Source organism: Adiantum capillus-veneris, chromosome 16 (assembly GCF_014529385.1).
Source record: "Adiantum capillus-veneris isolate H3 chromosome 16, ASM1452938v2, whole genome shotgun sequence".
Classification (NCBI taxonomy): Eukaryota; Viridiplantae; Streptophyta; class Polypodiopsida; order Polypodiales; family Pteridaceae; genus Adiantum; species Adiantum capillus-veneris.
The window spans coordinates 152,050,348-152,073,667 of record NC_140946.1 but is presented as its reverse complement, the minus strand read 5'-3'; the positions used below and the strand labels follow the sequence as shown (position 1 = coordinate 152,073,667).

General features: G+C 41.5%; 1 protein-coding gene across 1 annotated transcript; it reads right to left on the bottom strand.

The window, feature by feature from the left end:
• Nucleotides 1-22,320, bottom strand: LOC147440078 (uncharacterized). Its single transcript, XM_086484472.1, has 3 exons — nt 22,070-22,320; nt 302-445; nt 1-210 (listed from the first exon to the last, which is right to left on the bottom strand). The coding sequence occupies exons 1-3, from the start codon at nt 22,208-22,210 to the stop codon at nt 169-171; spliced, it is 327 nt and encodes a 108-aa protein (XP_086340598.1). The 5' UTR covers nt 22,211-22,320; the 3' UTR covers nt 1-168.
• Between the last annotated feature and the right edge of the window lie 1,000 nt (nt 22,321-23,320).

The window sequence follows — 23,320 nt, the reverse complement described above, 5'->3', positions numbered from 1 at the left end:
TTGATAATTTCATTTACATAAGTGGAATTACAATTGGGGAAGGTATTGAGCCAAAAAATGATAGGTATTGCATTTACATAAAGGGCAAAAAAAGTCCGCGTGTACAAAATAGAGTATGGTCATGTGGGATAGGGCAAGCAGGGCTCGCGTATACAAAATAGAGGATGCTCATGGGAGAGATGGCGGCATTTCGCGTGGAATTCTTTGACTCTGCAAAACCAGAAAAAGAAACAATTAACACTGTTATTTAATATTTGATATAAAATCAACAATTTGATAATTTAAATAAGATTAAACTTACATGTTGCAGACTTCTGTATGCATTTTCGAACTCCTCTCGAGAGATCATTTGATTTTCAAACAACCAACACCAAGTTGGATACTCGGTATGGTTCTCGCTATATCTCTGCATATCTCTGGTAGGGCGACTCATGGTAATGTTATACTGACAAAAAATAGCAACCAATTAATTAAATGAAAAACATTAGATTTTTTACGATAATACTAATATTTTTACTTACATATTTGTCTTTCCAAATCGTTTTTCCTTCCGAACCATACCTCCCGAACCATAATGCGTAGGAGTCTGATGGGATATGGCCTCAACTTGACGCGTATACATCCTCGCACCCGTTGCCCTTTCGTCCTCTTTCTCTTCCATAGCTGTCTCCCACTCCACATCATGGATATTTCCTGGCCGATAGCTATGCTCTGGAGACTCCATTGTCTACTTTGCAGCTCTCCTCACATTAGATTTTTTGTTCTTGAGAAATGTTTTGATATGCTCTTGCAACCATTGCCTTGAGAATTGTTGTCCCTCAGGGTTGGGGAAACACATGTGCATGGTTGTCTCTATATATGTGAGGTTGTAGGGATCTTGCTGATCAAATTTGAGAAAACAATTGATATATGTGGAGTGGATTAATTGGTTGACGTGTGTGCGGAATCTCCTGCCCTGCACTGTCCCGAGATCCACCATACCTCCTCTATGAGCCTGGTAGTATAACCTGCGAGCATCTGGTGAAGACATGTCATGGTCCTCATCTTCTGTTGGAGAAGGGAGCGATGACTGTGGAGGAGAATCTGTAGTACTCCCCCCCCCCCCCCCCCCCAAAAAAAAAACAACTAGCTCCGCTCCCTCGTCGAGATCGACCTGCGCTAGCGCGCGAGCTGCCCTGGCGCTGATTGCCAAAAGAGCGCCAACGTGAATCTAGGGCAGAAGGTGGGATAGGTGATGGATAGATAGACGCCCGTGGCGTCGGACCTTGTGGCGTCGCACCCAACGGCGTCGGACCCTGGGGCGTTGGATCCTATGAAGGAAAAGATGAACCTGGAGCTGTAGCTGGAAAACTCTACAGGTACGGAGTGCCACCAGTCGGAGTAGAGACCTCTGATAATCCAAAAGCTGCTAGCTGCGCCGGTGAATAGCGCTGCATAAAGGTCTGCTGCGAACCTAACCACTCAGCCCGAAGACGCAATGCCCTCTCCACATCTCGATCGGTCACAGGCACGGCAACGAACCCACCAAGAGCATCCGAAACCAGCCGAACCCTGATGATGACTACTGAGGCGATGGCTGTGAATGATAGGTAGAGAGAGCGTCGGGATATGACATCCCATCTGCCATGAAATCCTCAATGCTGGGAAAGCGTGGTGTGGAAGAAGAAGACACGGTCTGCATTTATTACGACAAATATTAAACTAGGGTATAAAAATTCGAATATATGATTAAAAATTTACACATTGATTTTTTTCAAACATTTGATTTTTTAACATTGGATTCTCTATAGTATCCAATGTGGAAAGAATTCAAGGTGTGTCTACAACCTATAAAAGAGTCTTGCAAAGCCTTGAATGCTAATAAGATATTAGTGTGTGTATTGACTAATAAGAGATTATTATGTTTATGATTAGTGTGACCGATTGCGCGATCACTTGGACGGCCATTAGGGCCTAATACGTCACCTACGACTTAATCATGGAGGTATGTTATGTTTTTGTGTTGATTACTGTTTAATTTAACATAATTAGTGTTGGCTTGTGTAATTGTCTTGTGCACACACTAATTAGTGTGTGTTAACATACACTAATTAGTGTGTGCATTAGATTGTGCACACACTAATTAGTGTGTGTTAACATACACTAATTAGTGTGTGCATTAGATTGTGCACACACTAATTAGTGTGTGTTAACACACACTAATTAGTGTGTGTTTGTCTTGTGTAATTGGCTTGTGCACACACTAATTAGTGTGTGTTAACACACACTAATTAGTGTGTGCATTGGCTTGTGTAATTTTCTTGTGCACACACTAATTAGTGTGTGTTGTTAACACACACTAATTAGTGTGTGCATTGGCTTGTGCACACACTAATTAGTGTATGTTAACACACACTAATTAGTGTTGTGTGCATTGGCCAATCCCATTGGTCAATGCACACACTAAATAGTGTGTGTATTGGCCAATCCAATTGATCAATGCACACACTAATTAGTGTGCGCATTGGCCAATCACCAATTGACCAATGCACACACTAATCACACACTAAATAGTGTGTGTATTGGCCAATCCAATTGACCAATGCACACACTAAATAGTGTGTGTATTGGCCAATCCAATTGACCAATGCATACACTAATTACACACTAATTAGTGTGTGCATTAGCCAATCACCAATTGACCAATGCACACACTAATCACACACTAAATAGTGTGCACATTGTCCAATCACATTGGTTAATGCACACACTAATCACACAATAAATAGTGTGTGTTAAGACACTATAATTACACACTAATTAGTGTGCGCATTGGCCAATCACATTGGTCAATGCACACACTAATCACACAGTAAATAGTGACACTAATTAATGTGTGCATTGATCCCATTGACCAATGCACACACTAATTAGTGTGTACATTGACCAATCACATTGGCCAATGCACACACTAATCACACACTAATTAGTGTGTGCATTGACCAATCACATTGGTCAATGCACACTAATTAGTGTGGTGTGTGCATGGCCAATCCCAAATTTAACATATTAGGTTTTGCAAGTAATAAATTTGACAAATTTAACAAGTTTAGATTTTGCAAGTAACTAATAATTAACAAATTTAGGTTTTGGTGTGTCTTTACTTACACTAATTAGTGTGTGCATTAGAATAATGCACACACTAATTAGTGTGTGTAAAGAACACATGCACTAATTAGTGTGTGTGTGTATGCATGTGTGTGCATGCGTGTGTATGAGTGTATGTGTGTGTATGTATGAATGTGTGTGCATGCGTGTGTATGAGTGTATGCATGTGTGTATGCGTGTGTGTATGCGTGCGTGTGTGTATGCATGTGTGTGTGTGTGTGTGAAAAAATCAAAAAAAATAACAGCAAAATTTACATGGAATTGAAGAGCTTGTTGGAAGAGGGTAGGAGAGCGGAAGAGTAGAGATGGTGGAGAGTAGAAGAGTAGAGATGGAGGAAGAGCTCACGGTTGTGAGGTTCGCGCTCTCGGTTTCTGTGGAGAAGACGATGCAATTCGAATTTTAGGGTTTTGAATTTCGCGGGGCACGCGGGTGTCCCTATTTATAAAAAAAATTGAAAATTGAATTTCCGCACCTATTACCGCGTGCTTTACCGCCATTGTTACCGCGATATTTACCGCGACTATTACCGCGGCGCAATCTCGGCCCATCCACACAGATGGCCACGTTCTGACATTATTACTATTGATTTCCAAAATCTATTGGTACTACGTTTTTTATAAAATGTATATAAAATAAAAGTATTCCTAGTACTTTGAAAATGATATTTTTACCTAAAAGTTTTGATTACCATGCATGTTAAATTTATTTATTTTTACTTTTTACTGATATTTTATTAACATTTTTTGGTAATTTGATTTTAATTAGTGTATGTAATTTATTAATGTAGGTTGCTTGGGATGATTTTGGCTCGTCCACTGAACCGGATAGATCACGGTGGTTGGCCGAGTGATTACCATGCCCATGCGTGCGGTGCAAATGCGTCATTGCTCGACTTAGACGGATATACTTGAGCCATGTAGAAGATTATGGACTATGGGACGATCCTCGCAAGCGTGCACCGGTGGAAACAAACGATCCGCGAATTATAGCGGCTATTGACATCACACCTCATTGGCGTGTGGTTGGTGGAGGAGGGGAAAGGAGGGTGGAAGAGCGCATGCGCCAGGAATCCATTAGAGAGGGAGGAAGCATATCAAATCAGCCAATTGCTGCTCCCTCTACAAGTGACCACATCCCATCTCCTTACGTGGATGCAGAAGACGACCATTTGCATAGAATGGTTGAGGATCTCCTTGCACGAGAGGAGGAGCATGAACCAGAGTGTGCATGCGAAGAAGCTTCCGAAAGAACGAGGAGTGAGCTACTCGATTCGGCACACACCGCACTATATGATAGATGCTCTTACTCCATTTTAAGGGCATCTCTCGAAGTCCTTAACCTTCAGGCGATGTTTGGATTGAGCAATGCTAGTGTCGACACACTTTTGAGGTATGTATATAGATTGTGAAGGATGCTTGCAAAATTGCATAAATTAGCTTCTAATGTACTTTCTTCTTGTGATAGGTTGCTAGGAAAGATGCTGCCAGATGGCAATCACATACCAGAGAATAGACGAAAAGCACGTGAAGTGGTGACTGCATTAGGGATGGATTATGATCGCATTCATGCTTGCGTGAACGATTGTGTGCTCTTTCGTAATGAGCATGCCGATTGTGACACATGTCCATCGTGCGGGGAGCTTAGGTTCAAAGAAGGAATGCAGAGCAATAGAATTCCACGTAAAGTTTTGAGGCATTTTCCACTCATCCCTCGCATCCAACACATTTTTAGATCGAAGGGTACGAGCGAGCTTTTGAGTTGGCATGCAAAAAATCGCTCCACAGATGGTTTTATGAGAGTGCCAGCTGACTCACCAGCGTGGAAGCACATAGAGGACACATGGCCAGAGTTCAGGGATGAGTCTCGTCACTTGAGGATTGGGTTAGCTAGTGATGGAGTGGATCCATTTGGGCACCGCTATACTTCATGGAGCACTTGGCCGGTGGTGGTTGTAAACTACAATATTCCTCCTTGGGAGGCAACAAAAAAGAGAAACATTTTACTATCACTTTTCATTCCAGGAAAGCACAAGGTAAAAAACATGGATGTATATCTACAGCCTCTTATTGATGAGCTTCAAGAACTATGGAGAGGCATAGATGTCATTGACATTTCACGGCCACCACGAGACCGCAAAGCCATCATCAAGTGCATCCTCATGTGGACCATGCATGATTACCCAGGATTTGGAGAGGTATCTGGTAAGTATGCACATGTTAATTGTACTCTTTGCTTTAGGTTTAGCATCTCATGTGTAACGTTTGTTTACCTCTTGGCAGGATTGGCAACATCTGGACATAGTGCGTGTCCCACTTGTGGCCCTTCCCTTGTGACAGAGAGACCTCCTCTTCTTGGGAAGGTGATCTATCCCAACAACCATCGCTTCCTGCCTCCTTCACATCGTAGATATGCTCCCCCTATCAATGGAGTGCAACCACTCCATTGGAACATGGCTGATTGGGCAAAGCATTGGGAGGAGCATCATGGTACCTCATCGCCTCCCAATGGGTTGCCAAAGGGTATGTCGAGGTACTCAATCTTCTTGTCGCTCCCCTATTGGGCTTCGTTGAAAATTCAGCACTTATTGGACCCTATGCATGTATTCAAAAATATTGGGCAAGCTATATGGGATCACATAATTGGCAAGAAGGATTCATTGGGTGCTAGGGAAGATTTAAGAGCCATGAGACGTCTCCTCCCTTCAGCCACGCCCCGCATGGGGGAGTGGGGAAAGATGATTCTCCCAAAAGCACCGTGGATACTGTCAAAGGCAGACCAAGAGCGGACAAAGCAAGTTATTGCATCCATCAGAACTCCAACGGGATATATGCGGTCACTCAAAGGTGCTTTCACAAAAACCAAAAAGAGTGGCTCCACTCAATTGTATGGATTGAAATCCCATGATTGGCATAAAATCCTTCAAGTAAGAGTAGAACAGTTTGTGGTGTCTATGTGTCCTTATATATAGGTTGACATTCACTAAGATGTTTTATTGTTTGTAGTTTGTACTTCCCATAACTATTAGTGGTTATGGGGACACTAAGGTGAAGGCTGCAATATTCAAAGTGGGTGAGATTGTGAGGTAATGGGTTTTTTTCAAGTACTATATCATGTTGTGCATGCATGAACAATGGTTTTTTTTTTCATCTACTATATTATTTGTGCCCTGTAGATTTGTGAGCTCTAAGGAGATAGAAGTAGAAGCCATACCAGTAGCCCATCAGCTAGCAGTAGAGGCAGTGTGTGCTATTGAGGATGCATTCCCACGTACAATCCTTGTTAGCCAAATACACCTATTGCTTCACCTTGTTGAGGAGATTGCCATTTGTGGGGTGGTTCACTCTAGATGGATGTTCTTCTTGGAGAGATTCTTGAAGACTTTAAAGGAGTTTGTTAGATTGAGGTCACAACCGGAGGTATGCAAAATCAATACAATATAGATAGCATTTATACGCTATGGAGTTACTAATAGAAAATATGTGGTTTTAATGTTTTCAGGCGAGCATGGCAGAAGGTTGGGTGGTGCAAGAGGCATTGGTGTATGTCTCACAGTATCTCATCACAATGGATCCATCATTGCCTCGTCTGTGGAGTGAAGAAGAGGATCCTAGGAAGCACTCAACCATTCCCAGTGGAAAACGCTCACTCTTGGTCATGGATAGAGAGTTTCATGCCATAGTCAACAACTACTGTTTACTCAATGCCACTATCATGACCAAATGGATCAATATGTACTTGGAAGCCCGCGCAACTAGAGAAAGGGATAGAGATGCATGGAAGAGGTACCATGGAGGTAGACGTGCACCTCCTTTTCCTAAAGAGCTTGCAAAATATTTTGATTTGATTCAAGTAGAGTGGATCCATAATGCCATGACCAATGCCAAAGCACAAGGAGAACAAATAATCCCTAAAGAATGGGAGTATGCGCGAGGATGCTTGCGCAAGGTGAGTGTGTATATGTTATGTATGCATGTATGCAAATCACTTAATGAAATGCGATGTAACCTCTTATGCATTGTGATTGTAGGGTCTCATTTTCAACTCCATTTGGTCCGAAGGCCGACATTTTCGCACCCGCAAGATAGATGAGCGTCGGACCACTAATGATTGTGGCGTGATGGGAAACTTTGACACAACAACAGATGAGGTCAGATATTGTGGTACTATAGAGAGAATAATCAAAGTGGATTTCAGATCTTTTCACAAATTCCTCTTTGAGTGCCGATGGTTTGCGGGTGAGGTCAAAAGACATGAAAATGGACTCATTATGGTGGATTCCACCCAATTCCATCGGGAAAAAACTGACAACTTGGTGTATCCTAGTAGTTGCGAGCAGGTAATTTAGGCTATGTGCAATTAACTTAAATTAAAAATTTAATATATGTATATCAGATTATTCTTTGTGTGTGACGTACAGGTCTTTTATGTGCCATGTATATATCAAAGAAGACTTTGGTATGTCATTCCAGTCACGCCGCGGGGTAGATCTATCTTTGCAGAGACGGACATTGAGTCAGTAATTGATCCCATCATACCATCACCACAAGATGCAGAGGAAGATGTAGTAGAAGTTGAAGAAGGTCATCCAAGCCTTGCAAATAGTTATCTTGAGGAGGAGGAAGAGGGAGAAAGCGATGATGATTCTACAGGAGGTGATGGAGAGGAGGAAGAATCTCTAAACTTGTTTATTGATTTGAATACTATGGGTCTAAATATGGATCTTAGTGCTTGTAGAGATCTTATACAAGATGAGAATTAATAAAACTCTCCATTCTTTCACTTGGTGTAGTATATGATTAATTTGCAAATGTTTCGTTATGTGCTTATGAATAGTATTTGTAATGGTTTTGTTGTGAGTTCAATGATTTATGTATAGAACTTTTAGAGTGAAAGAGAGATTAAGTGAAGTGAGCAAGCATTCTGGAGAGTGTAGAAGCTGTAGTGTGTAAATACATTTTGAGTTGTATTGGATTTAAATGGTAACCCGTGGGGGGAGAGGGAGGGGAAAGGGGGTCTATGGCTTTAGCGGTAATGGGCGCTGCAATATTCGCGAAAATGCACGCGGTAATACAGGCGGTAAATGCCGCTTGAACAACAAAAGGATTTCTCTCTCCTCATTTTGAATTCCTCTCTCTTGTTTTGCGGTAATGGCCCGCGGTAAACACCACGATCTCTCATAGTGTCACTGTTGTCATATGAAACGTGCTTACAAAAAAATTCTTTCCATTTGCGTTCAAGTTATCGTTGTAAGCATAAACTAGCATCCTAATACTTCTTTGTGGCATATAGCTTCTTAGAGTGTTTGAGCCCAAATACAATGGAAGATTTCTCTCATTTGGATTATTTGCCTGTGTTTATTTTCAAATTTTTGAGCTATATGAACATAGCTCATACTAGGTACTAAGCAAGAAGAAGCTCGAGAAGTTAGCCCTAATGCATTTGGATGCGTGTGGGCCAATGCCTACCTTGTCACCAGGCATAGGCATGCTTCATTACTTTTGAGGACGATGCAACTTGTAAGATTTGAACATATGCTTTGAAGAATAAGGATGATACATTACAATAACTAAGAATTGAAGTATGGGGTACCAGCTGCAACAAAATCAAAAAATGACCTCATTAAGTTTAAACAGAAAAGGGAAGGGTGAGATTATGAGGGTTAATTAAAAGGAAATGGACTCGTTTCCGAAAGTGGATTCTCTATTTCTACTCACACGTAGGTAGCCATGCCACATCTCTCTCTCCACACGACGACGTCTCTAAGGCTCATCCTCCTTCCCCCTCTCTCTTCACACGATGTCTGCAGGGCAAAGATTTGATGAGGGTATAGGGGTTGGGTGGGATGGAAAGAGGGACGAGAAGGGGGGGGAGGGGAGAGGAGTAGGGCTTGTGTGTGTGTGTGTGTGTGTGTGTGTGTGTGTGTGTGTTTTCTGCGTTTTGGGTTATGTAGGCAACAGGCTGTAGAGGGAGGAGAGAAGGGTGAAGTGGTAAGAGCGCTACAATGAGTAGCAGGGCTCGAGGAGGAGGTTGAAAACGCCAGGTCGCGATGGCAAGAGGAGCAGAGGCGCAGGTCTAAGAAATCCCAACCTCGCAGGCTCGTCAAAAGTGCAAGGAATTTTTGAGTATTCAAGAATTATATTTTAAGGGATGCCAATAGGAGTTGGAATTATGTGTGTTCAAAATCAACCAAACAAGAAGTTCAAGCGCTTAAGGATTTGCGATGATGGAAAGTAAGTCTCCCATCAATTACAATGCTTTTATACTACATATGGAAAGCATTGAGAGTGACTGTTCCTCTCTAAGTCCAAGGGTCTTTGAAATGTCATCAAGGAAAAGAAATTGACGACCCGTCACCACCACTACATGCAAAATGATTAGAAGTTTGGAGCATCCCACATCTCACCATCATTTGATCTTTCTCTTCGTTAATGGAGCTAGTACCTTATAGAATCACAAGTGTCATGGATGCCTCCATATGTTCATTTAACTCTTCAACCTCTCATTTGCCCGGCCCCTCAACAAGGATTCCGGGGCACCTTCTTGCTTGATTTTTATTTGTTCCTTCCCTTCTCCCTGTCCTCAAGCATCGAAAATTCTAGCACCATGTCCTAATTGAGGAATTGGATGCATATACACCCCATGCCCAAGTCCATGAGATCTTCCTCATCCTCTTTCTTGGAGTCCCTCTTGATGAGGCCTTTGACAAATGTCAAAAGATGAAATCAAAAGTTCTTGTTGGATTTGTATAAGTGCTTTACATACCCAATCAAAAACCACATGATGTTGGATCCTTAAAAAACAATTATATATTTTGACATGTTCTTCTCGGCATACTCTAGAAAGTCTTTGAGTGCATCGGCGTCCAAGTTTACTGTGACCATGTCAATAGAGCCCTAACATACAGATACTAATTCATTTGTTCAATATGCAATTCCCACCTTACCAAGTTGCACATGGAGAGCATCATGTGATGTTGCCATAGGTGCGTGCATGAGGAAGTAGCAAATAAATCGTAGTTGGGAGGCCCTTGACTCTAATCTTGTTTCTCAAGATATTGTAGACCTTCAAATTATGCCTCCATCATGATGCAGTGCATGACATCTTTGTCAATGATGATTGACACCTTGGCTATCGTTGTGAATATCTCAACTTGGGCTTTTTTTTTTTGAAAAATACCTCTGTATCGTCAATGAAAACTTGTTCAGTCTAAAAAAGAAAAGGGATTTTTTTGTAAGGGCATCATGCTCCCATATGTATGACTATACAAGTTTGCAACTAAGGAAAACTTCTCCCTTACTTAATCAAAATACTGTGTTTTGTCTCTCATCACTATACATATTTTTCATTTTCAATTTTTTGTGAAGTTAAGTTTTTAATATAATTTTAATTGAATATTTTTTTTTCTATTAAGTTTCTGGGTTGTGAAATTTTGCAAAAGTGATTAATCGCTTAACAATATTGCATTTGAGCATCGCAAGACTGTGCAAGTGTCCAACTTGGGCAATTGTTTTCACATTTTTTTGTTTTGTTTCTAGGATTCAGAAAAAAAAGAGTTGTGCACTCATAGAAGCTGCTCTTTGTAAAAATATCACTTGCTCAACAAAGCACAACTGCGATAGCCCTTGAGAAATTCGCTCAAGAGCCCCATCATGCAATATATGTTGTTTAAACATGCATTGAGTTTCATTACATAATAGAGCCAATCAAGGCTATGAATAGACATACTTTTCTTACTTCTACACCTACACACATTGCTCAACAAGTGGTCATAGCATAGGAGGCGGGGGAGGCTTACCATACACCGAGCGACATTTTTCAAGCGAACCTAAATTCGAGCGAATATTTGTATGGCATGGGCCCATATTGTCCTATTTGGTACGGTGTACGCACTTTTTTCCATATGGCTCGTGCACGCCCTCCCACATCGCATACTCAGTCAAGACACAAACATGAGATTCAAGAGGGATCGGTGTCTTTTCACAATAATCAAGTGGGAACCTTGGTTGATTCTCCCTAATAATACTAGAAAAAAAACTTTTTTCACACCTACTCACTTTTTTTTTTCCAAACTCACATTATGTGACTGATTGTATAACAAATAAACAAACATACAAATACAACTACATGCCCATACCGAGCCATGGAGCACCATACAGTGAAGACCGTACATAGAACATGTCCATCTCTGAACCCTCGGCTAACAGGGGAGCAACCTTGAGACAAAAAGTAAATTATGACACAAGGAAATACCAACTAAACAGGGAGCCACCCTCGAAAGATACAAACTAACGTAGAAAGCTTTCAGGGATGCCACCAAGAAGGCCCTTGTCTGTTCAAGCAATCTGCCGCAAAACTCAAAAGAGTCAGGTGCACAAAGGGAGGAGCCCAAAGCTCCATCATCGACCACCCAAGGGCCACCCACCAAAATAGAAAATACCAGCATCCAGCCAGATATCATCTCTCCCTCACGCTTGGCTCAGAGAGCACAATCGCGAGCAATCTTGCACCATCAGGCCATTGACTTGCAAGAAGAAAGAACAAAACCTCCACCCACATCATCTCTCCTTGCCATAGATCAACCAGATAGCGCACAGGGGAGCAGTCCATCAACGGAAACGACCCTACTTCCACCAGGTAATTCTCCACCTCAATGTTGCATTGAGAAACTGAACCTTCAAACAACTGCCCAAGTCTCACTGTGAACCACATCCGGCCGTCCAAGTAACTGCCAAAAGAACCTACAGTTGCAGATAACATGTGCATGCTCTGCATCCCTCCTGTCACACTGAACAACATCCCAAACAACCCAGTGTTTCCATCACCCTCCGAGAGGTTTGCATGCCATCGCAAAACAAGGTATAACCCGGAGGCAACAAATAGACCAGCCTTCGAACCGCCTTTGCACACCCGTTGCGACCACAACCTTCAACACATGAAGCTATGGCAAATCACCACACTCTGTGACGCTCGAACTCAAATCAATGACCTGCATCCAAAGGAAGGCACCGATCCTCACAACCAAGCCTCACAGTCAAACTTCCACCCCAAGCATGCACCGCACAACCCCTCCCTCTATAGAGACAATGCACAGCGGTCCCCGAAATTCCCTCCAAGTCAGGAGGCGGAAGGGACGACCTCCTCCCGCTGGCAAAAAAATGGCATGCGAGGGTGCGAGCACCACCCACCCTCCACCCTTCCACAACGCCCCCTATGGCCCCCCAACCCTTGGGGCCGCGCAAGTTGTAGAGCAACGAGAAGCCTCGCAATCCTCACCTTGCACAACCCCTTGTCTCGATAATTCTTCCATTCACACCTCACTTTCTTTTCACTACAAAAAGTTTGAGTTGAAACCAAAAAAGCCAAGCCTCCTAAAGGATCTGCACCCACATCCGATTGTCCAAGTAACTGCCAAAAGAACCTACAGTTGCAGATAACATGTGCATGCTCTGCATCCCTCATATTGCATAGCAACATCCCAAACAAATCAGTGTTTCCATCACCCTCCGAGAGGCCTGCATGCCATCGCAAAACAAGGTATAACCCGGAGGCAACAAATAGACCAGCCTTTGAACCGCCTCTACAGACCTCTTGCGACGGCAAACTTCAACTCACGAACCTGTGGCAAATTACCACACTCTGTGAAGCTCGAGCTCAAATATGTGACCTGCATCCAAAGGAAGGTATCGATCCTCGCAACCAAGCCTCACAGGCAAACTTCCAACCCAAGCATGCACCACACAACCCCTCCCTCTATAGAGACAATGCACAGTGGCCCCCAAAATTCCCTCCAAGTTAGGAGGCGGAAGGGGCGACCTCCTCCCCACAGGTCAAAAAAAAGAGTGGCATCCGAGGGCGTGAGCACCACCCACCCTCCACTCTTCCACAATGCCCCCTATGGGCCCCCAACCCTTGGGTCCGTGCAAGTTGCAAAGCGACGAGCAGCCTCGCAGTCCTCACCTTGCACAACCCCTTGTCTCGATAATTCTTCCATTCACACCTCACTTTCTATTCACTACAACAAGTTTGAGTTGAAACCATAAAAGTCAAGCCTCCTAAAGGATCAAAAGTTTGAGTTCAAACATAAAATTAAAAAAAATAGCCAAGCCTCATAAAGGATCTGTGCCACATTCGATTGTCCAAGTGATTGCCAAAAGAACCTATAGTTGCAGATAACATGTGCATGCTCTACATCCCTCCTATCGCATATCAACATCCCAAACAACTCAGTTTTTCCATCACCCTCCGAGAGGCCTACATGCCATCGCAAAACAAGGTATAACCGGGAGGCAACAAATAGACTAGCCTCCAAACTGCCTCTACAGACCTCTTGCGACCACAAACTTCAGCCCACAAACCTGTGGAAAATCACCACACTCTATGAAGCTCGAACTCAAATCAGTGACCTGCATCCAAAGGAAGGTACTGATCCTTGCAACTAAGCCTCATAGTCAAACTTCCACCCCAAGCATACACCACACAACCCCTCCCTCTATAGAGACAATGCACAATGGTCCCCGAAATTCCTCCAAGTTAGGAGGCGAAAGGGGCAACCTCCTCCCACCACAGGAAAAAGAATAGAGTGGCATGCGAGGACGCGAGCACCACCCACCCTCCACCCTTCCAAAATGCCCCCTTATAGGCCCCCCAAACCCTTGGGGTCGTGCAAGTTATAGAGCGACGAGCAGCCTCGCAATCCTGACCGTGCATAACCCCTCGTCTCAATAATTCTTCCGTTCACACCTCAATTTTTATTCACTACAAAAAGTTTGACTTGAAACAAAAAAAGCCAAGCCTCCTAAAGGATCAAAAGTTTGAATTAAAAAAAAAATTTCAAAAATAGCCAAGCTTTGTAAAGGATATGCACAAGCGAGTTCCAAGCCTCCTAAAGGATCTCCACCTGAGCAGACGCACAGATCCTTTAGGAGGCTTGGCTATTTTTAAATTTATTTTTTTCCAACTCAAACTTTTGATTCTTTAGGAGGCTTTGATTTTTTGGTTTCAACTCAAACTTTTTGTAGTGATGAATAGAAAGTGAGGTGAATATTCAAGAGGGTTTGCGAGACCTGTGTAGGGTGTATTTTCTATGTCTACGAGAGTGCTCAAGCTCGGGTGGCTCAAGGAGCCTCTCTGATAAGCAATGGAACCCACACTACTGTAGCAGCTTAGCTAATGGCGACGCCATGGAGATTGCTTAGTCGGATGATTAGGAGATCGAACCAGAGGGGGACGTCCATCTGCTCCTCCCTCGGTTGCGCCTGTTTGGCACCTCTCCACTCAATATTTTCCCAGGGAGTGGTCATCCTTTCCCACTCTCTTCGGAGAGAAGATTGATGGCCCAGAATCTTTGCAATGCTCCTCGGGTGGGAGTCGGCTCGTGGTAGGGGTGGCCCTCATTGTGGCAACATAGAGCCACGCACGTTCGAAGGGGAGAGGCCCCTCTTTGATGCACTGCTGTCTTTGGTTTTGACTTCAGAGATTTCCTACAGCTTGCGTAGTCTATTGAGGCATATGAGGCTCTCCTTGAGGATGGGTTGGTTGGTGTTGGATCTTGGTTTGTGCTTTTGGTTGGAGGTGGAGTGGTTTCTGAGTGGTACCTGACAACCCCTCTAGTGGCATCTCCGACCAGGTGATGGTTATCTTCCTATGTTTTTTATGTACTACAAGTTGTCTTGGACTCCTTCCGCTCAGTGTGAGAGGGTCGGTGGTGGTAGTCTGGCTTGGATTAGTCCTTGTTGTTTACAAAGCTCTCAAGCTTATGATGTGACTAGATTTTCAACTTTGAAACCCTAAAAATGCATCAAAAAGAGCTATTTAGTGTCACGAAAATTGATTTCTAATCTTCTAAAGGTATTTTCCATCTTAATTTGTCCATTTAAGTCCGGAAAAAATAAAAGAGAACAATTGAAGTTGATTCAAGTGCTTATGGACTAGCTCGATCAAAGGCTTGGGAACAAAAAGAGAGAAGTACATAAAAGAGCAAGGAAAATTGCAATTTACTTATCTCAGTCCTAGGTACAAGTCAAGGAGGATGAATATATCTTGAGAAGCCAGATTCTTGTACCTTGATCAAAGTACAGGACAAAGGAGATGCCATAGAGTAATTGCAGAAGCCTAAAAATACAAAGTAGGAGATGACCTAGATTATTTAAACAATTCTAAAAATAGAAAGTAGCTATGTTAAGTTCAAGTCATTAATATAACTCTTTAGACTCCAAGTATGAATTTTGGGAAGACTTAGGATAAATTTCTAACTTGCCGTAAAAAGTCTAAAATTAGCAAGTTTCGGGAGTATCTTGGTGGCACCTCCAAAGCACTTTGCTAAGGTTTTACACACAAGAGGTGAAGTTTTAAATACCAAGGGTGAGTTTTCAATTTACCAAAGTCCATCCTAATTTACAGGGCCTAAATTAGCATGTAGCTTGTAGCCCGAGTCAGCTTTATAAAGCCTCCAAGTTTTGTGCAAAGGTCTTACATCCGAGCTAATTAACTAAAGGATAAGTTTATGGTTTTCAATAAGTGAAAGGAAAAATCTAAATTCTAAGTCTAGATGAGCATTTCCTATTTAGAAAATGGACTCTAGTCCTTCCTTTCTAAGCTTGGCTAAACCACAGGTCCAAACTAGCACCAACTTGCCTTATGTGAAGATAGCAATTATGTGTGAGTGTGTGTGGTGTGTACACTTTCCAAGAAGAGTCCAAGGAAGGAGGGGAAGTTTTTTTAAGTACAGAAAGCAAGGAAATATGTGTGAGCATGCATGAGTTGCATTATGGAGAGTTTACTTCTTATTGGTCAAGTTGTATGCATTCCATTTGAAGACTAGTAGTAAGTTTTTATGAGTATTAAAGCAAGAGCTCATTGGAATTTTGTCTCCCTTCTCCCTCATTCAAACACTCTAATAAGCTAAGTGTGTCCAAGAAAACTCACTCTCTCTCTCTCTCTCTCTCTCTCTCTCTCTCTCTCATGGAGATGGACTCTATACTCAAGAGCTTGGCTATGGATGAAAATCCAAGCAAGTGAAAGCTTTACCTTATTCTTCATCATCATATTTTAGTACTTTATTATGCTAAGCTATGCTAAGAGATTTCTCATGGAGTAATTACATACAAAGTGTGCTGTAATCAAAGCTCTCTTTGTGAGAGAATTATAAGAAAAAAATATTTTAGAGGGGGGACCGGCTTCAAGAAAATCTGAAAGTTGTATATCTTAATTATGGTATTCTCTTTATGATTATGTGCATGGTTTTCAATGTTCTAATCTATCAATGAAATCAGCCCCACACAACCTCTAGTCTCATGTAAAGGATTCTCTTAAAGAAAACTCTCTCCTTTCATAAGTTAAAATCTAAAGTAAGTATTAGATTCTCTTACATTAGTATCAGAGCTGAGGTTTCTCTTATGTTGCCTAATAAGAGATATCCATGAGTAATCTATGAAGGTTGGAGTTTATCATTGCAATAGGGTAAGTGAAGCTGTGATTTATTATCTCGGTTGGCATGCCTGTTTACAGGGTATGTGGGACACTATCATGAACTATGGTCTTAATAATGGAGTCTTTTGGGACTTGTCTATGGCTTCACCATTATTGATCTATTAGCAAGCACAATAGGAACCGATGCAAGCTTAGCACTATTAAACCCACTACTCTTTGCAACTAACTATATTCTAAACCCTGGGTGTAGTTACTTTTTTGAGGGATAAGAGAAGTAGTGGCTAAAGTTAAGGAAAGAGATGGCATACACATACTCAAAAAATTAACCATTGCACAACATAATCAAGAGAATGTAATTAATATTGACAACTTAGATTTGGCGCATGGTATAACATTTGATGATGTTCTTAGAGTGGTTAACTATCATGTTGACAAGTTACAAGAAGCAATGGGAAACCCTACTTTGCAAGCGGAGGTTCAAAGCCAAATTCAAGCCCTTCAAGATCCCCCAAGTGCCCAAGAAGAGAGAGTTCCTGCGAGGCCTCCAAAATAGAAATCTCTTTGGTTAATGAAGAGGAGATACCGGAAGGTCTTCCAAGGAAAACTGTTTGAGAAGAAGAAGTGTGTCCCGAACTTTCAAGGGAGAGGTATGAAAGTGACACAATTCCTACCTTTGAGAGTGATGCTACCCCAAGAAGACAATGGGCAAGGCAGTCACCTAGCCCTCCCAAAAGAAGAGGAAGTCATCAAGCACTCCCTCCCATGCATATCCAAAGAAGGAAAAAGAAATCCAAGCAAGAGGAGCCAAAGAATGAGGTCACTATCCTCACCTTCTTCTTCATTTTCCTCTTTGTCATCACCATCTTTTAAAACAAAGAGAATTGACTTGCCACCTAAGAGAAAAAAGAAAAGGAGTAAAAGGAAGAGTTATGTGGTTGGAAGAGGTCACGTAAGTTGAAAACATTCAAAGAGAGAGGAAATAACATCACTTTCCCTCCCTATGATGGGACCTTTGGAGAAATTGATAAAGTGTTGTTTTTATCCAACAATTTGATGCGGATTTTGGAGATGAAGATTTATTGGAATCTTCAAAGCTCCAAAACAGCTCCATGCATTTTCAAAAGTCAGTCTATCAATGGTGGCAAACCTACGTGCTCAAGGTGAAGATCCAAAGACATGGAAAGCTTTGATGATTACTATTATGAAGAAGTTCCTTGTGAGTGATGTCAAAGACAAAGTCCTCACGCAATGGTAAAGCTTGAAGATGGCCCCATATGAGTCGATATATTCAAAAGTATATGGATAGATTTTGAGAGTTACATCTCAAAGACACTCTCTAAAAGAACGTAGACTTTGCAAAATAGAAGCAACAATTTTGTGCTAGCCTATCTGAGAAGATGAGTGAGTATATCAACTCACAAAGACCTAATACTATCTCGGCATCCATACATCACACTATGGTCACCTCAAGGATTCATTTCCAACAAGGGAGTGAGAGGGGATCTAAGCCAATGGAAGCTAAGGAGCCAGTTGAGCCAAAGGGTAAGAACAATGTGACGCAAAATTCTCCCAAGGCTAATAACAATAGTAGAGGAAAGGCAAAGGAAAAATGCTACAAAGGTAAAAACAAAATTTCACCTGAAGAGATTGAGGATTATTGTAAAGATAACAAGTGTTTTAAGTGTGGGGAGTAGGGTCATGTTTCTCGGGCATGTCCAAAGAGAAGCAAATGTAATGACCCTCCTAAAGCCACCATGGTGGAAGATCTAAAAGAGAAAGGCCATTGCAAAGGAGAACCACTCTCTTATTCTTGGGAAAAAGTAAGAGAGCATGATGCTTTCATACTTGGCTCTATCCAGAACTTTTTTTCTATTGAGCCAGCTACTAAGCTAGGAACTCATGACTTCGAGATGGGGGATGTGGTGAAAGCAGATGGAGCTTTCAAAGGGCAAGAGGCCTCAGTCACTCCAGATTGGGGAGCTAAGGCTCCATGTGCAAAGCTATGTCAGAAAAGAAGATTTCTTCATCTCTCCACTCGAGCATGAAGATGTTATCCTAGGGGCACCATGGTTTTATCTCATGGTGGCCACTATGAAGTTTTATGAGAGAAAAGTCACCTTTTCCTATAGAGGCAAGGATGTTGAACTTGATATAAATAGTGTTAGCAACACTATACCACTTGTACAGACTCAAGCTTTAGACAAAGTGATGAAAAGTTATCTTTCTGGTTACATGGTCTTTGTCAAGGAGTCTAAGGAAGATGCATGTGTTTCTACTGATCCCAAAAGAGGACAAGATGATCATTCCATAGAGATTATAGGCTAGTAGTTCCCCTTCTAATAAATCTTATTATTGAGTCTCTTGGGCTCAACAAGAGGAGATGATGAGGCAAGTGAACGAGCTTATGAGAAAAAGGAATGGTCAAGCCTAGTTCATCTCCATTTTGTTCACCAATTCTACTAGTATAAAAGAAAGATGGTACTTATAGAATGTGTGTGGATTATCGGTCGCTTAATCAAAGAGCCATAAAGAGTAGTTTCCTATTTCCAGGATAGAAGACCTATTTGATAAGTTACAATGGTTTACCTACTTTAGTAGAATAGATCTCAAATTTGGTTATTATCAGCTAAAGGATTGTGCCTCAAGATATTCATAAGACGGACTTTCATACAACTTTTGGCCTACATAAATTCTTGCTACTTACTTTTGGACTTAGCAGTGCACCAACTACCTTTAATCAAGTGATGGATAGGCTCTTTAGACCTCATTGAAGCTTCAGGGGGGTGTTCTTTGACGGCATTACCATTTAATCCAAGTCTATTGAGGAACATAAGCAGGACCTTCAGGTAATATTTCAAGTTTTGAGAGATAATAAGCTTTATAATAATCACAAGAAAAGTGAAGGAGATTCAATATCTAGGTTACATTGTCTCCCAAGAAAGGATCCGAATGGACCACAAAAAGCTAGAAGCAATAAAAGGATGGCCTATACGAATGAATCTACATGAAATGAGAAACTTTATAGGAATGCGTGCATATTGTAGATGCTTTTATATAAAAATTCTTCTCCGTAATAGGGCCATTGTATGATTTGACTAGAAATAATTTTACATCCATATGGACTACAAAAGAGAATGAATCTTTTGAAAATCTCAAAGCAAAGCTTACCTGTCACAATCAGTGTTAAATTGCCAGACCTTTCAAAGCCTAGTGTGATGCTTGTGGAAAATGCCTTGGAGCTATTTTTCTTCAAGAAGGGCATGCCATGTAGCATATGAAAATAGGAGATTGGATAACCAAGAAAAGAGTCTAGGCATTTATGAAAAAGAGCTACTAGCTATTTGACATGCCCTACATGCATGGAAGCATTATCTCCTAGGCAGTCCATTTATTTTGTACACAAATTCTCAAAATCTTAAATATTTTTTTTGACGCAAAAGAAATAATGTGATAAAAAATGAGATGCACAAACACTCTTTCACATTTTAATCTTTATATTGCTCACATAGTTGGTAAGCACAACCAAGTGGTTGCCTCTTTCATGAAGACCAACAGGTGAATGTTGTGTCAATAGCTACTCACAATACTCATCTTATCCTCTATGATAGATGAGTATGCTATGGATAAATAGACTTCAGAGATGTAATTTTATCTATTGCATTGCGAAAGAAAGAGGAACCATACAATGTACAAGATAGTTATCTTCTCTATTTAAAAGAGGTTATGCGTTACACATAGTTTATCTGAAAAGGTTATGTAAGAATCTCATGTTTCACCTTATGTGGGACATAGAGAGATTCAAGCTACTCTCAAGAGAGTAGAGATGTACTTTTATCAGCAAACAATTTTAAAGGGTAATATACTGGACTGTGTTGCCAAACGCATTGTATGCCAAAGACAAAATTTGATAGAGAAAAGTAGTCTCGCTTGCTTCACATATTTCCTATACCTCATTCCCCGTAGAAGTTATATCCATGGATTTCATCTTTGGATTTCCAAGATCCATTCATGGGAATACAGGAATATAGCTCCTCTTCCAGCTTTTGTTGATCTACTTGCAGCTGATTATTCACCACATTGCAAGCTTGAGCCTCTTCATAGTAGTAAGCTGCATCTTGCTTTTCTTTCTCCAACTCTTCCTTTAAGTGAATCTAGCTCTCTTTTAAATCTTCAAATTATTGTTGGGAGCCTCTGATTTTCTTATTTCTATGCCTAAGCTTTAGATTTTGCATCTCTCACATCTAGCTCACTTAGGCTGGTGATGGCTCTTTGACATTGAAATTGCAACTTGTTGTGCTCTAAGTGTTTGTCCAGGTTGAGTTCTTGGAAAAGATTTGCACCATCCTCGATTATAGCTCTAGGTACGGAGATATTGGTCCTCTTTCTGATGTAATCCGTTATTGAGAGGTGTCAGCATCTGGCTCTTTCTCTTTCGGTAACTCCTTTGGTTTATCTTGCTCCTCTTCAAGTCTTATCGTACCTCGAGTGATATTTTCCAAGTGAACCCTAAACTCGAGCTTCCTTTGTAAACATCACATGGCCCATTGGACTCTATCACATCAAGATTTCAAAAAATTGACTTGAAAAATCAAAAAAGGAATTACATATCTATATTTTATATCTAATACATCGAAACACTTGCTAGAAACTCTCTAGACTTTATGAAAGGTCATATTTGTCATCAAGAAAAACATTGCATGTATGATGCCTCTTATAGATCTGAGATTTATAATGGCACATACTAGCTTGCCCTTAGGTTTATTCGTTTGTTCCAAGATTCCCCTGAATCCAACCTTTGGAACTCATACCCCTCAACAGAGGGTCACCATCTCAAATGGAAGAGAGAGTCGAACGCATGCGCGTGCTATAGATCGATGCTATTTGATCTATTGTAGAGCACAAGCACCACATCGTTTGCGTGCTGAGAAACTTGCCTATTACATATAAAAAATAACATTTTAATCTGCCCTACCCCCCCACACCTTGCCCCCCTTTCCATCACCGATGTCTGTCCCTCCCGCCTTCCCTTACGCGATTTTCTCCCATGGCTTCTCTCCATCCAGCTAGTGTGCATATACTCTACCAATGAATGGTTTTTGGAATTTCCCCCAGTTGGTATCCCCTACTACAAGTCCATTGCCATCCTCTTAGGTGTCGATTGTGCATAGATCGGTAAGACACTTCCACAAACAAGCAAAAATGTAAATAATAAATACATATAAGAGGATATCATTGAACATCATCCCTTGTAGAACCATAGAAGAAACTAGTACTCATTGTTTTCAAGCTGGCGTCTCTCTCTCTCTCTCTCTCTCTCTCTCTCTCTCTTTCTCTAAAAAAAAAAAGCAAAAAGAGCAACCTCGATCCAAACAAGAAGACTCAAGTTCCAGATTTTTCATCTAACAAGATTTAGAAAAAACTGGGGTCTATGTATTTTAACCGTCTGAAATTGTTAAAAACTCGGAAATTTTACATAGGTTTTAGTGTAATTACCGGCAAAAGCTGCGGTGCTAGTGGGAACAAAACGCAGTCCGTGTTGTCCTCGCCCTTGAAAACCTCTGGCGTATGCAGCTGTGGTCCACAGCTCTTGATGCCTTGATTTAGTCGTTCCACTCCATGTGCCAAGCCATGCATTCGACACCTTTGGATAGCCTCGAGCTACAAAACAACGCCACAACGGGTGGAGCAGAGCTGTTAGATCAGCTTATGGAAGAGAGAGAGAGAGAGAGAGAGAGAGAGAGAGAGAGAGAGAGAGCGCTCTTCACTACATCACCTAATAAGAGCTCGCCACAAGCTTTCTTACTGTAGGGGTGCACGGTGCCGTGTGGGTGATGGGGTAGGTGGTCTTCGTGCTATAGTATTTTATGGAAAATCACCAAAATATGTGTGCTATAGTATATTATGGAAAATCACCAGATTATGTGGAAATCCCCACACCATGTGCCAAGCCATACATTTGATGCCTTCAAACAACCTTGAGCTGCAACACCGCCAACAAAGGAGAAGGGCGCACAAGCGGAGGAGCAAGGCTGGTAGATCAACTTATGGAAGAAAAGGTGGGAAGGTGAGAGAGCTAGATAAAGGCGCTTCACCTGCATCACCTGATAAGAGATCGCGACAGGATTTCCTGTTATAAGGGTGCACGGTGCCGTGTGATGATGGGGCAGGTGGCCTTCGTGCTCTATTATTCTTTGGAAAACTACCAAAATATGTAGAAATCCCCAAAATACCCCCAATGTACTCCTTACATACGGCCAAAAATTCCCAAAATTTCCTTCAATTTTGATAAATTTCAAAATGCTCTTAATTAACCTCGCAAAGATCTCTGAAAGTAATAATTTTTGCAACTCTTCATAAGAAGATTGGTTCTCCTCAATTGAAGATAATAGAACTAAGATTTTAGAGGTTATTGAGGGCTTTGCAGATGAAATCGTTCATCATTTCTTGAACACATATGTCTCTATTGTGAGCTCGTTGGTGAATAATTTGGTTTAAGATCGCAAAAGATAGATTTCCATTGTCATAAACATTAGACTATGCATCTACCATAGCTTGTAAGACATCCCTCTGAATTTGATTGTCTTTTGAGGTGTCTTCTATATTGAAACTTCATTGGGTCACTAGATCACTATCTATGTTCTAGTCAGTGTTGGTCAGGAGCTTTTGTTGCTCTTTGATAACATATTCTATGTGTTTCCCTTGAGGTTAGTGAGAGAGAATTTTGGCTTGAAGCATTAGGGAAAG